Source organism: Triticum aestivum, chromosome 3A, assembly GCF_018294505.1.
Source record: "Triticum aestivum cultivar Chinese Spring chromosome 3A, IWGSC CS RefSeq v2.1, whole genome shotgun sequence".
In the NCBI taxonomy this organism is placed as follows: domain Eukaryota; kingdom Viridiplantae; phylum Streptophyta; class Magnoliopsida; order Poales; family Poaceae; genus Triticum; species Triticum aestivum.
In genome coordinates this window covers 24,837,748-24,850,836 of record NC_057800.1, presented here as the reverse complement: position 1 = coordinate 24,850,836, position 13,089 = coordinate 24,837,748, and the positions used below count along the sequence as shown (strand labels likewise).

General features: G+C 43.9%; 1 protein-coding gene across 1 annotated transcript; it reads left to right on the top strand.

Annotated features, from left to right (window-relative positions):
- Positions 1-2,321: 2,321 nt before the first annotated feature.
- On the top strand, positions 2,322-5,442 carry LOC123057666 (putative receptor-like protein kinase At4g00960). The gene is made up of 5 exons (XM_044480590.1): positions 2,322-2,827; positions 2,907-3,117; positions 4,204-4,441; positions 4,529-4,679; positions 4,827-5,442. The coding sequence occupies exons 1-5, from the start codon at positions 2,612-2,614 to the stop codon at positions 5,208-5,210; spliced, it is 1,200 nt and encodes a 399-aa protein (XP_044336525.1). The 5' UTR covers positions 2,322-2,611; the 3' UTR covers positions 5,211-5,442.
- The last annotated feature ends 7,647 nt before the right edge of the window (positions 5,443-13,089 follow it).

The window sequence follows — 13,089 nt, the reverse complement described above, 5'->3', positions numbered from 1 at the left end:
TTACTCTCCTCCCGATATTCTCACCCCATCCGACCAGGGGGAGCGCTGCAGCGACGGGAAGACCTAAGCCAGCCGCCGCCGCTGTCCCCGGCCAGTGCCGATGGCATCTTGAAGGCAACATGACGTCGAGGAGAACCTCTACTTCGACTACATCACCCCTGCCTCAAGCCTGCACCGAGCAGGCGATCATATCCACTGCTGTGACATGTAAAGAATCCCTAAACCCATCTCTATTCTTGAATATTGTGTGATCTAGACGCAATCAGTTTCTGTTAATGGATCCCAGAGATGCATAATTACTCCAACACTAGCATGTCACGTTTCCTCCCTCCCATGCCTAGAAATTCATCGCCACATCCTAGTTGGTACTCGCTACTAGTAGGCGCGTGGCCCGGTCCGGCCGGCGGCCCCGTCGTCGCGTCGCAGAGTTTTTCTGCTGGCTGCTTTGCGTGTGAGCGAACATGGTTGAGCTTTCTCTTCTTTGTTGTCTCCGGCGGCGCTGCGTTGGTGTTTGATTGTGCTTGCTAGCGAACGAGAGCCCAGATGCCGCCGCGCCGTGGTTGGGGGCGTGTTGCGGCTGCTGGAGGAAAAGCGTCGGTGCCGGCGCATCGGGGCGGGAGGGGGCCAGTGTGCACTGTTCATCGAACTGCCCGTGCTGGAGGCTGCCACAGCCGGCTTCTCTGACTGCAACCTCGTCGACCGCATGGGTGAATCATTTCATACATCAACCACAAGCAAAATCAAAAGAAAAATAAAGAAACATTTGTTCTATCCTTTGGGACATAGTATCGAGCACGTTGTGGGCAGCGGTGATAGTGACCGTGGGTGTTAATGACTCTTCCACATCGGCCGCTGGCGGTGATACGACAGAAGGAGGAGGCGGTGCTGGCGGTGCCATAGACACCGCTACGGCAGCAGCAACTGTCTTCTTCGCCACCATAGCCTTCAACTTTTTCGCTAGATCCAAAGCCGACGGGTCGTGTGGCAGCCGCTTCGCTGCTCCTCCACGAGGCTTGGCGGCGGCAGGGGTCTTCTTCGGCTTGCCGCCGTCCATTATGGCGACTTTCGCCGGTCGGCGGGCGATGAATCCAGCACGGCGACCATGGGCGGCGGTGGCAGGGCCTCCGTCGACCACGGAGAGGAGCACGGGAGCGGAAGCGACAGTTTCGGGGTCGATGGCGGGTCGAAGGCACCGGCCATGGCGCGTGGCGGCCAGCGAATCCGTCGGTTTCCGGCTAGGCACCGGAGGGGAAATGACCGCGCGCAAAGGGTTTGCGGCAGCAGCGCCTCTGCCACATATTTGCCGCACACTAAACCTTTTTTAGGGCTGCCTAAAGAAAATTGTAAAAGTGTTACTATTGGGTTGCCGTTGGAGAATCAAAATAAACACGAATTTTTTTAAGCAATGGATTGTGTGATCCACAACTTAGATGTGATATAAGTAAATTTCATGTAGATGTTAATTAGCAAATCCGTTTATATAGACCTCCTATATGCCTTAGAAACGGCATGTGCCGTATTATATGGCTATTGTTGGAGATGCTCTAACAGGCGACAGAGTTGTGGTTACCCCGTGCGCTGCATTGCTGGTTGTCTTAAACATGTTTTTCGATGGATGGAGCTTTTTCAGCCGGCCATGGTTCGGCGGCCGCAGGTATGATCCTACAGAGACAGGATGAGAGTGTTATCTTCGCAGCATACTGGGTTTTATTCAACTGTAAAGATGCTCTAGAGGCCAAGATTCATGCGTTGATGCAAGGCATGGCATTGGCAAAGCAATACTCGGAGGGCCCAATCATTGTGCAGTCTGATTCATCGACAGCACTAGCACCTTCCATGGGTGATTGTTTGGATCGCTCAGCGTATGATTATTTAGTTACTAGGATTAAATTCTTGATACTTGACAGAGAGTTTAATTTTCAAAAAATTAGTCGTTAACAAAATAGGGTAGTAAATCGTTTGGCTGGCTATATTTGAACTGAGTGGAGTACTGTTGTATGGCTACACCGTGGATCTTCATGTATTCAAAAACGTTTGCTACTTGAGTGTAACCCTATTTATATTTATATGGAATAAAACTCGTATTTGCCCTGAAAAAAAAGTGAAATGGAATCGGGGGCACGCCCCTCAATTCGACAAAAGAAAATAGTGTAGGAGCTAACCGCCCGCACGACGGCCGCCCGCACGACACGACGGCTAACCGCCGCTTGACCGTGGGAGCGAAGTCAAGCACGCGCTTGCCCATGTCGCCCGCGCACACACACACGACAGCGGCGGCCGGACGGAGACCCGTCGTCGCGGTTGACGTTGAATTCCACAGCGAGCGCAGCAGCTAGGACACACTTGTCACTCGCTGCTGCTCGACAGCCGAACCCATCTGCGCCGGTTAGCTAGCAGCCACAGAGAGTGGTATGTGAGCACGTCACGTTTCCTAATCCTCGCTACTAGTACGCGCGTGGCCCGGTCCGGCCGGCGGCCTCGACGTCGCGCCGCAGAGCTTTTCTGCTCGCCAGTTCGGCGCGTGGGCGAGCAGGGTGGAGCTTTCTCTGTTATCTCCGGCGGCGTCGCGGCGTTGGTCTTTGATTGTGCTAGCTAGCTCGCTAGAGCACAGATGCCGCCGGCCGCCGCGCCGTGGTCGTGGGCGTGCTGCGGCCGCCGGAGGAAGAGCGCCGGGGGCGGTGCGGGGGACGGCGACGGCGCCGGCGCGTCGGGGCGGGAGGGGGACCAGTGGACGCTCTTCATCGACCTGCCCGTGCTGGAGGCCGCCACCGCCGGCTTCTCCGACGGCAACCTGCTCGGCCGCGGCGGCTTCGGCCCCGTCTACAAGGCAAGCAACCTCCTCGCCGTCTCCCTGCGGCGCGAGCGCGCTTGGATCGATCGCTGATGAAATCTCCATGCATGTGCAGGGCGTGATGGAGGGCGGGCAGGAGATCGCGGTGAAGCGGCTGTCGCTGGAGTCGCGGCAGGGGGTGCGGGAGTTCCTCAACGAGGTGCGGCTGCTGCTCAAGGTGCAGCACCGCAACCTCGTCTCCCTCCTCGGCTGCTGCGCCGCCGCCGGCCAGAAGATGCTCGTCTACCCCTACTTCCCCAACGGCAGCCTCGACCACATCCTCTTCGGTCAGTCACCCTCGATCGCCCCAGCTTATCCTTCCAACCTCGATCAGCTTACAATTCAGTCAAAAACAGTTCAGAGTTCAAAAAAACGGAATTCAGATTGTTTTTTACCAAACTGCGCGCCAAATCTTGGTTGGATTTCGTATTTTGATGAAAACTTTCTCCCTCGGTCCAAACTGAGACCGAAATCACTAATGGATTTTCAGTAAATTCGGTGGTGCCTGAAATTTCAGTCGAAACGGGCAATTGAATGTTCGTGCCAACAGCAGTTTGGTCAGACAGAGCATTCAGTCTGTTGCAAGTCTTCAATTGATATCAACTAGTATTAAAGTTGGCCTTGCCGTCCTCATATAACAGCCGGTTCCAAGTATTATCATTGACCTTGACTGAATCAGAAGCAGTTCCTCGTTTCTTAACCTGGAAGGTTGGAATGTCATATTCAGAGCAGACCAGTTCTTGATCACGATTCTTCTTCGTCTTATATCAGCAAGCAAAGCAGATGCAGTTGTGCATATGCAGAACAAAAACAAATGCACTACGTAAATTTATGACAAATATCTTTGCGCAATTTGGTAACACGCAATACTCCCTCCGATCCGAGTTAACCGACGCTGACTTAGTACAACTTTAGTACGAAGTCGTACTAACTCAGCGTCAATTAATTTGGATCAGAGGGAGTCATATGTTTCTGCAGTCTACATGAAAGGATCTCAAGCAGTAATCTGTCTGAGTTTACAAAGTGAAGCAATGCATTCACAATGCGAGACAAGTTGGAAGTAGAATAAAAAAAAATTGTCTATAATGTCTTGTATGAGCAATGATTTCGAATAATGAGCTAACTGAGTTTACTCTGTTCTGCAAATTAAATCATTTTTCTTCTGAAAAAATTACAAGCAAATACAGAAAGTAACTGCTGGAGTTCGTTACAATGTTAAGCTTTGACATAAGCAATCTGACTTTTTAGATAAACAGCATACGCCAGTATGTTACAACTGCATAACAGTCAATTCCTGCAAATGGAAAAACAGTATACAGAACACAGAAGAACTGCTCTGTTATCTGAACCTGCACTGAATCGCTTACTTTCAGACAGGGAGAAGAGGGTGCAGCTAGACTGGCCAAAACGGTACCAAATAATCCTCGGACTAGCAAGGGGCCTCCTGTACCTCCACGAAGAGTCTCCGGTGAAGATCATCCACAGAGACATCAAGGCGAGCAACGTGCTCCTCGACGAGAAGCTGAACCCGAAGATCTCGGATTTCGGCATGGCGAGGCTCTTCCTCGAAGACGCCACGCACGTGAACACATTCAGGATCTCTGGCACGTAGTAAGCCCCAAACACATGTACCACTTCCGTTCAGTAGGTTTTTTATGATTGTGTAAATAAATAACAGGAAATGATGCGATTTTGTAGTGGTTATATGGCTCCAGAGTACGCGATGAACGGGTACCTGTCGACCAAGACCGACGTTTTCAGCTTCGGGATGCTCGTGCTGGAGATCGTCAGCGGGAGGAAGAACATCGACCGGCATCTCGGCGACGAAAAAGTCGACCTGTTGAATTACGTGAGCATTTCTCATTATTCAAAAGAAGATTGCATAACCTGCATTTTACTTTGTCAATATGAAAATAGTGACTATAAGTGATAACTAAACATTGTCATGTGATAATGTGATGTGCTGAAGAATAAATCTCTATGGTGAAACTTTCAGACATGGAAACTGTCAGAGGAAGGGCGGTCACTGGAGATCGTGGACCCGGGCCTGTCCGGGTGGGACGCCGGCGAGGTGGCGATGTGCGTCCAGCTCGGGCTGCTGTGCTGCCAGGCCGTCGTGTCGGACCGGCCGGACATGTACAGCGTGCACCTCATGCTGTCCAGCGACTCCTTCACGCTGCCCAAGCCCGGGAAGCCGGCGGTCCACGGCCGGGTCGGCCGGTGGAAGAGCACCGCCGGCTCGGCGTCCAGCTCCGCCTCCGGCGCGAACACGAACAGCACTTTCGCCACCGACACGACCAAGGCCTCGACGCTGGGAAACATTGCTGAAGATGAATCCAGGAACTCCATTTCCATATCCTTCACCACTGAAGGCCGGTAAAAAATGATACTCTAGTAAGAAATCAGACACAGTAGTGATGGCGCGACCGTGCGAGTGGATAATGCAATCTAGATTAGTACAGGAGACAGTGTTGTTAGTCTGGGTGAATATATGTCGTTTGGAATTTCATGCGTAGATGAATACTTCGTAATGAGCTGACGAATGAGTTTTTTTTTTAGGAATAACAGACAAATCAGTCCGGATGTTGTTCCTATCACTTGAACTGCAAAAACGTCTTATATTTTGGTACGGAAGGGTGGTAAAAATGGACGGCCCAATAGATACTGTAGACAATATATAGTGGGTTCAAGTTTTGGGAAATTTCCAAAGCATCCGGTCCAGTTTTCTTTTACCGTTTTTTCTAGCTTTTCCATTTTCTCGTGTTTTAAATATGTTCAGAAATTTCAAATTTTGTTTGGAAATTAGAAAATGTTAGCAAATTTCTAACTTTGTTTGGAATATTTTTGAGAATTTTTTTTTTTGCAAAATGGAAAACTTTTGAAAGTTCCAACATTTGTTCAGAGTTTTTGGTGTTTAACACATCTTATATGAGCTATAAGGCCTATTACAATTACTCAAAAATAAAAAGCTTGTGACATTCTGTTGTTTAGTACGAGAATTCAGCACTCATTGCCCCCCAGTAGTGGGTGATTCCTATTCGTTGCTAACAAGGACAAACTACAACAAATCACAGAAATCTAGTGACTTTACCTACGCCACTACAACTGACTTTCTTTCGATTTGCTTACGTGTGTTGTATTATACTAGCTTTTCTGGTGTTTTTCCCTGGATTTCCATTTTCATTTTTCCACCTTATTTCTTTTTTTTGGGGGGGGGGGGGGGGGGGTTAAACAATGTTCATAATTTTCTAACAATGTTCTAAATTTAAGAAAAAAATCTCAAATACATGCACATTATTAAATTTTGATAATTTTTCTGTATTTTATTAAAAAATATATTCATAAAACATTTCATATTTGAAAATGCCATTAAAATTTGAAAATTTCTGAAAACATGGACCATTTTTAAAAATTCACAAAAAGTTTTTTGAAAATAGGACATTAAAAAAAGTTAACAGTTTTATCAAATTCACAAACATTTTCGAGAAATTTATTTTTAATAAAAAATTCTAAATTTAATAAGAGAAAATATATATTTTAATAGTTTTTCAACCTTTCCACTGCAGTTTTTTTTTGAGAAAACTATTAGAAGATCTTATGTATCTAAGAGAAATCCTGTGAGACGGTACAACAGTGATACGCAAATGGGCCGGCCCGTCACTAATTCTTTGTGGGTTTGCCCAGAATTTTGACACACAGCGCGTCAAAATGGGGGCTTATTGCCTGCAGGCCCACTATATGAAACATTAAGTCCATGATTTTTGAGTCCACATGACCCAGATGTAATTTCTATTGATCAATAAAGTGAGTGTCTTCCCCTAAAAATAAGTGCATGATTTTTATTTGCAAAATTGATTCCATGATTTTTAATGTTGGAACAAAATTGCTTTGCTTAATAGATGTAGATATTGTCAAAAGCTTAGTTTAGAATGGAGAAAATATTGTGATAATTTTAAACATGTTCGTATATGTATAAGTGTCAACAGATATTAAATACAAATGGTCATTTCATATTTAATACATTTATGTATACAGAAACTATATGCATGTATTAGGAAAAGGTTCAAGGTTCATAGATTTTCCAAAATATATTCATACACATGTCTCTACTCTTATAAAAACCGAGTTGATGATGATGGTGTGCCTGTCATCTTACAATATAGACCGTCCGATCTATATCTGATGGATAGAAAGCAAATTATGACAATTTTGCAAAAAGATACACGCACCTCTCTCCATATTTGCAGATAAGCCCTTTCCTTGTTCATCCTTATCTCCCACAACCTAGTTGTTGAGCAATTAAAAAAGAAAGCGTCTCGAACAATCTGGCATGGTGGCCGCTGCCGGCGTCGTCCATCCCCATGCCTCCGCTCAGTCCGACCATCAATCACCACCACGCCCCACTCCTCCTCACCTTATGTCTCCTCTTTCTCGAGATATCATTAGTTTTTACACATGAGATTATTCCCGCATGGGTCAATCACAAACAGGGTGTTTTGTAAAAAAATGCATCTTGGTGTTCCGTGCAATGCACGGGCATCTTGCTAGTCAATATATATGTTCATGTACCATAGGAAAAATGTGCAACTTCACCCGCACAAAAAGGAAAAATGTGCAACTCCAGTAAGAAAAAAGAGATAATTTCAAATAACGTAATAAAAATGGTAAAAATTAAAAGATTGAAAAGAGAAAACATTGGAACAAACAATGAAAGGAAAAAGGAGAAAAAGGAAAGTAAAAAGAATGAAAGGAAAAATGGAACAAATTTCAAATGGGGTCCAATCCGGGACATTGCGTGTGTGCTTTTCTTCATCAATGCTTTGCATTAAGTGTCAAATAGGATCTACCTTTATAAAAAAAAGGATAAAGCTTACATCTACTAGCTTTTCCTTTTATCCAAAAAAGGAAAATATAAAATCTCTATCTCCATCTCTATATATATATCTGTATATACTACCTAAAAGAAACAGAAAATTCCCTCTCCCATCTTACGTCCCCCACCCCGTCGTCCATCCCCTCCAGCGGTTTTCCTCTCCTGCCGAACAATCTTTGGTAATGGTCAATTCAAGCAATTCACTTAAACCAATCAATCTCTTATTTGGTAACGCATAATAACGCAATTAATTCAGGTCAATCTCCTATTTCCTTCCAGTCTAAAATTGCTCTTACCAAATCTCTCCCGATTTTTCCTTCCTCTAACCATTCTCTCTTCCTCACGTCCCTCGATCCCAGCAGCCACCCGCCAGATGCCAGGAGTCCACATACCATATCGGCAACGGTCATAGGCGACGTAAGACTGGAGCGATGTCTTCGTTTTAGGTTGATAATCTCTTTTTTTATGTCTCTTCATCTTTTATGAGTATTAGAACAATGCACGTGCGTTGCAACGGGTATAAATATTCTAGTACGTTAACTTATGATTTACCTGTCAATAATAATGTGATTGTATCTGAACATGAATTATCTTATATTTTGGTTAGAATTTTGGTAAGTAAATTAAAAATTAAAGTGAAGTTGGTTCAGAAGATAAGTAAATTAAGGTGATGAATTATCATATACATGGAAGACTGGACAAAGTGGTGGTGGGAAGAAAGGTGAAATAGGAAACTTAGTTCTTTTAAAGTAAGTAGAGATAATGTTTCATCTTTCACTCAATTCCCGTCCAACCTCCCACACTCCATTGATTTTTTCTGGTTTTTCATCCCCTTTCGGTTTTCAGCAAACCAATTTTTTTTTGCGGGTCAGGATACCAATCTTTGGTTACCCAATAAACCAGGTCAATCCGGTATATAACAATAAATTCATGGTTCATAAAATAAATTGGGTTTTTGTGATAAAATCTTATACCAATTAGATATCTTTGATAACTCAATAAATTGCAACAAATTAATGGTTTGTAGGTAAATAAATATCAATCAATATCTTACTTTTGGTAATTGGTAACCTAATAAAGTGGATCAATCACGGGTACATACTTATTTTGGTTGTTTAAGAAATGACACAAAATTTACGGATTGTATAACGAGAACATAATTTTATGTTGTCTATTTTATTTTATTTTTTGCATCAAGATTTGTTCCATATGGTCGTCATGTTGTGTTAATAAAAAAATTTAGCTGCCGTGGCAACGCACGGGCATGAACCTAGTATAATTATAAAACAATCATATAGTTTTAAAAAGTTCCACCTCGTTGATCCATAGTGATTTAGGGATGCCCACCCAGGTGCAATCACTATAATGGCTGCTCTGAGCGCCTAAACCCTTGTATATGCTTCTTCTATCTGATACATGAACACGCAACAAATTAAGCAAGTGTACGACGTACCCTCGTTTAACGGGCATGGATCCATCAAAAGCCGGCATGCTTGCGTCAACAGCTTGGCAGAGCAGCCACTGTACCTTTGCGTGCGAATATAATTTATCAACCTTGCTCACGCTAGAGATATCCTCCTGTATATCCGCATGCATGTGGCGCGTATATATCGTGTATTCTCATGCTCCAGCCGAATTTGCGGCTAGCTTGCCACCGGCGAATACATTCTAGTGTTCATATATTGTGCTATGCTAAGTATATGTTCACTCTGTTTTGGCAAGTGGTCAGGACCGATATTTATCAAAACATCGAAGCACGAAATATTCTCTCTCCGTAACTTAATATATGATGTTTTTTACACTATAAAAGTGCCCAAAAAAACCTCTAATATTAACTTACAGAGGGAATAGTACGTCGTTGTCACAAAACTTGACCTTGCTTTTTTTTACCTTACTTTGTTGGCATTGCATTCACATCAAAGGAATTCTAGATACCTTATACCTATTTAGATACATTATAACTTAGCACCTTTCCTGTCCTCTCCAGCCACCAAGGCTATCAGATCTACGAGTTTAAGAATTTTTGGCCGTTGGATCGATTTGCAAAAGCTCGTAAGTAACCACATATCGCTATACGGGTTGGGCCACTGCTCCCGTAACAAAATGGATGACCTGCCATTATTTGGGCCTGTTGGGCTTTAGATGTCCAAGTGACCAACGGAAAAAAAAAATAGGGCGGTGTTCGCAGCCGCACGGACCTCAATCTCGCGGAAAAAGGTTGTTCTCTACCGTCAATCTCGCGGGCAGGCGAACCGATCTATATAAGGCACGCGACCTATGCCTGGCCGGACAGGAGGTTCTTGCGATGCGAGCGAGAGAATCTCCTCGCGGGGCAACGCCATGGGGCAGTGACGGAATAGCGAACCGTCGCCTGGCGATTCAGTCATCGCCTATAGGAATCATCATTGATGCGGACCTTAATGGCAATTGATTTGCCCACTTGCTGGCGTCCGTTTCTACTCCATCTGTTCGCTTTTGTAAGTCGTTTCAGACAACTCAAAATGGGTTGTTTTGCATATTGTCTGAAATGTCTTCAAGGTCTTATAAAAGTGAACAGAGGGAGTACTAACTTGCTGTAATTGCAATGATTTACCCACTGGCATTCATATAGTCTCGACAATCGCGTTGTTCTTCCCCACCTCCTCGTTACTTCGGCATGTTGATACCTCATCTTCTCTGTTCCCTCTTCCCACAATTCTTCCTCCACCAAATTTCAGAATTTATCGTATTGATGATGTTTTTTTTTCTAAGTTGGAGTGGGTACCGAGCCCGTCAGAAACTCAACTAGGAATTCAAGAATGAGGAGTGGATTGATATTGTTCAGTAATTTGCTAATGTTACATTGAAAACTAATAGATGATGGCTGCAATGAGCAGTGTTAATCATAATCAAGCAAAAGCGGGCAAAAAAGAGCAAGTGAACATTACACCATCAAGCACAAATCCTTTATTATTGCATGTAAAGAGACTCATAATTTACTTATGTTGTAATGCATAGACTCGTAGCAATGCACCGATCGAGCATGCACGAAATGGCATATGCCTAAATTGGTAGACTAGTGCAGTTCTTGTAGCACCTACATACAGTCACGTAACAGCGGCCTCTGTCGTAACCCTCTTTCTGGCAGACCACATCGCAGGTGCCGTGCTTTACACACATGTTGCCATCCCAGGTTTGGCTATCATGACCTTCACAACCATCAGATCCCATCTCTTCTGCATCCATTAGCAAACAATAAGAATCAAGTAATTAAGTTAACTTTGATTAGTATGAACTAGAGATGTGTAGGTCAATTGTGTTCCTACCAGATGAAAGGAGAAGCAGCATCACCAACCACAAGCATATCAATGTCTTGTTGGTTCCCACTATTCCTTTACCCATGTTTGTCATGTATCGATGATGTATTGTCAGATATTCTTCCAAACTCGAACAGATGAAAGTATGAGTCCATTCATGGTTCATATATATAGTCAAACTATGTGGATATGAACATGATTATTTTTATGAGATATTAATTTTTGTCATAAACGCTTATCCAAATGGTTATGTTTATTGACACCTATGTTTGTTGAAGAGCTAAACTTAGCTAGTATTGATGCTTAAATTTAGGCGTCAATAAATATTAGTTCGTTTTTATGTGAAGATTTAGGCATTTATTTCTCTCCATAATTGATATAGGAAAATTAAAAATTTCCTCCCAAACCTTACTGGATAACTAAAGATTGGTACCAATTACATAGCATATATGTATTGATGGCACACCCTGTTGTTTTTTCAAAAAGGATGATAACCCCCGACCTCTGCATTGAATGATGCACACATCCATCTTTATTATTTTATTCAACAAAGTCTTACAAAATAAATACATGAATCGACCCAAAGCCATCTTTTTGGCGAAAACTGTCGCCGTACCTACAAGGTTAATGATGTGTTCTGACCTCTTCCCAACACACACCATGGGAACCGATGGCCTCACTAGACTGCCCGCCGGCTAGCCAGGAGCACCAACCGGTGTAGCAGACCCTAAGCATGCACCGCATATGCACGCTCTAATCCACCGCCGCCATCTTCCGTCTTCCCATATTCAGGCGTGATCCATGTATTGATCTTGTCAGACCCTTCTGCCATTGACGACACCACGGCGCCAAACAGCATCTCCCTCCTGTGCGCGCCCATGAAACGGTGTCTAGCTTCAAGACTGCGCTGCACCATGCCGCCCAGACTTGTCGTCGTCAATACCATAGATGCCACGCCGCTCCACCTTGGTCACCGCACAGGAACCATACAGAGACCTGCACCGAGCCATCGAAGCCAAACACTTGTCCCTACAGCCGATGTATGGATCCAAAGATGATGCCCCCATGGGGGTGACGATGCAGAAACATCGCCATCATAGGACTGAGAATCGCCCACACAACGCCTCCAGCGAGGTAACGACGCCCACAGGCACACCCTGTTCTTAAGATCAAAATGGATTTCAATCAGACTAGTCTGTAGGAATTTAGGGCCCTTAGAAAAAAATGATAAACAAGGCCCTAACGTTCAAAATAAATATGACTATATCTTAATTTCACTTAATTATATAATAAGGACAAAAGTACTTATGCAAGCACGGTGAATCAAAAAATGAATGCATGCATGTTCAACAATCTGAAGGGTGAACACAAAAAAGGACATATATTGAGTTCTAATTCGTAAAGGCAAAAGGTAATCACATTAAAAAAGTATAGGTATGTCACAAGGAGCGAATATCCAGGCGTGCGCAAGCTAGGCAGCATTGAAAATCTAACCGTTACACACCTTTATGCACTACTTGGTAGGACCGTATGAAAACAATCGATGAGACTGACTAGTATAAAGTACGACCCCGGAGATACATCGGTCTAGTACGGGAAATACCCAGGTGCAATCAGGTATCAGTGCACCCTATATGCATAAAATAATTTAGTAATTACAAAAAGTCAAAAAATAAAACTTTTTTAAAACAAATATGATCAAATATTGTACTTGTATAAAAAAATCCCAAGGAATAACCCGTGTTGACTTCTCGGAAAAGAAACAAATTTTCCAGGACAAATAGTGTTAACAATAAATTTTATATTTTTTTCTCAAATACACACAAGCATGCGTATCATTCATTAGAGAAAAGGGAGAAAGATTCCACAAAGTGTGCGGTTGTACAAATATTTACAATTGGACTTTGCCCAACACCACCAAACTCACGCGAACTAACTACTCACAAACAACCCACGGTGAGCCCTCCGCCTCCTTGATTAGGCCAGCCTTCACCCATAGTCCGCCCTCCTCTTTTATCTGGTTGATGCAGGCAGACACGGATGGCGATGCTCGGTTGAAGACGATGTCATTTAGATGTTTCCATATCACC

Coding starts and splice junctions, on each gene's coding strand:
- LOC123057666 (XM_044480590.1), top strand. CDS start 2,612: ATGCCGCCGGCCGCCGCGCCGTGGTCGTGGGCGTGCTGCGGCCGCCGG. Junction 3,118..4,203: donor CCTCGACCACATCCTCTTCG/GTCAGTCACCCT, acceptor GCTTACTTTCAG/ACAGGGAGAAGAGGGTGCAG. Junction 4,680..4,826: donor AAGTCGACCTGTTGAATTAC/GTGAGCATTTCT, acceptor TGAAACTTTCAG/ACATGGAAACTGTCAGAGGA.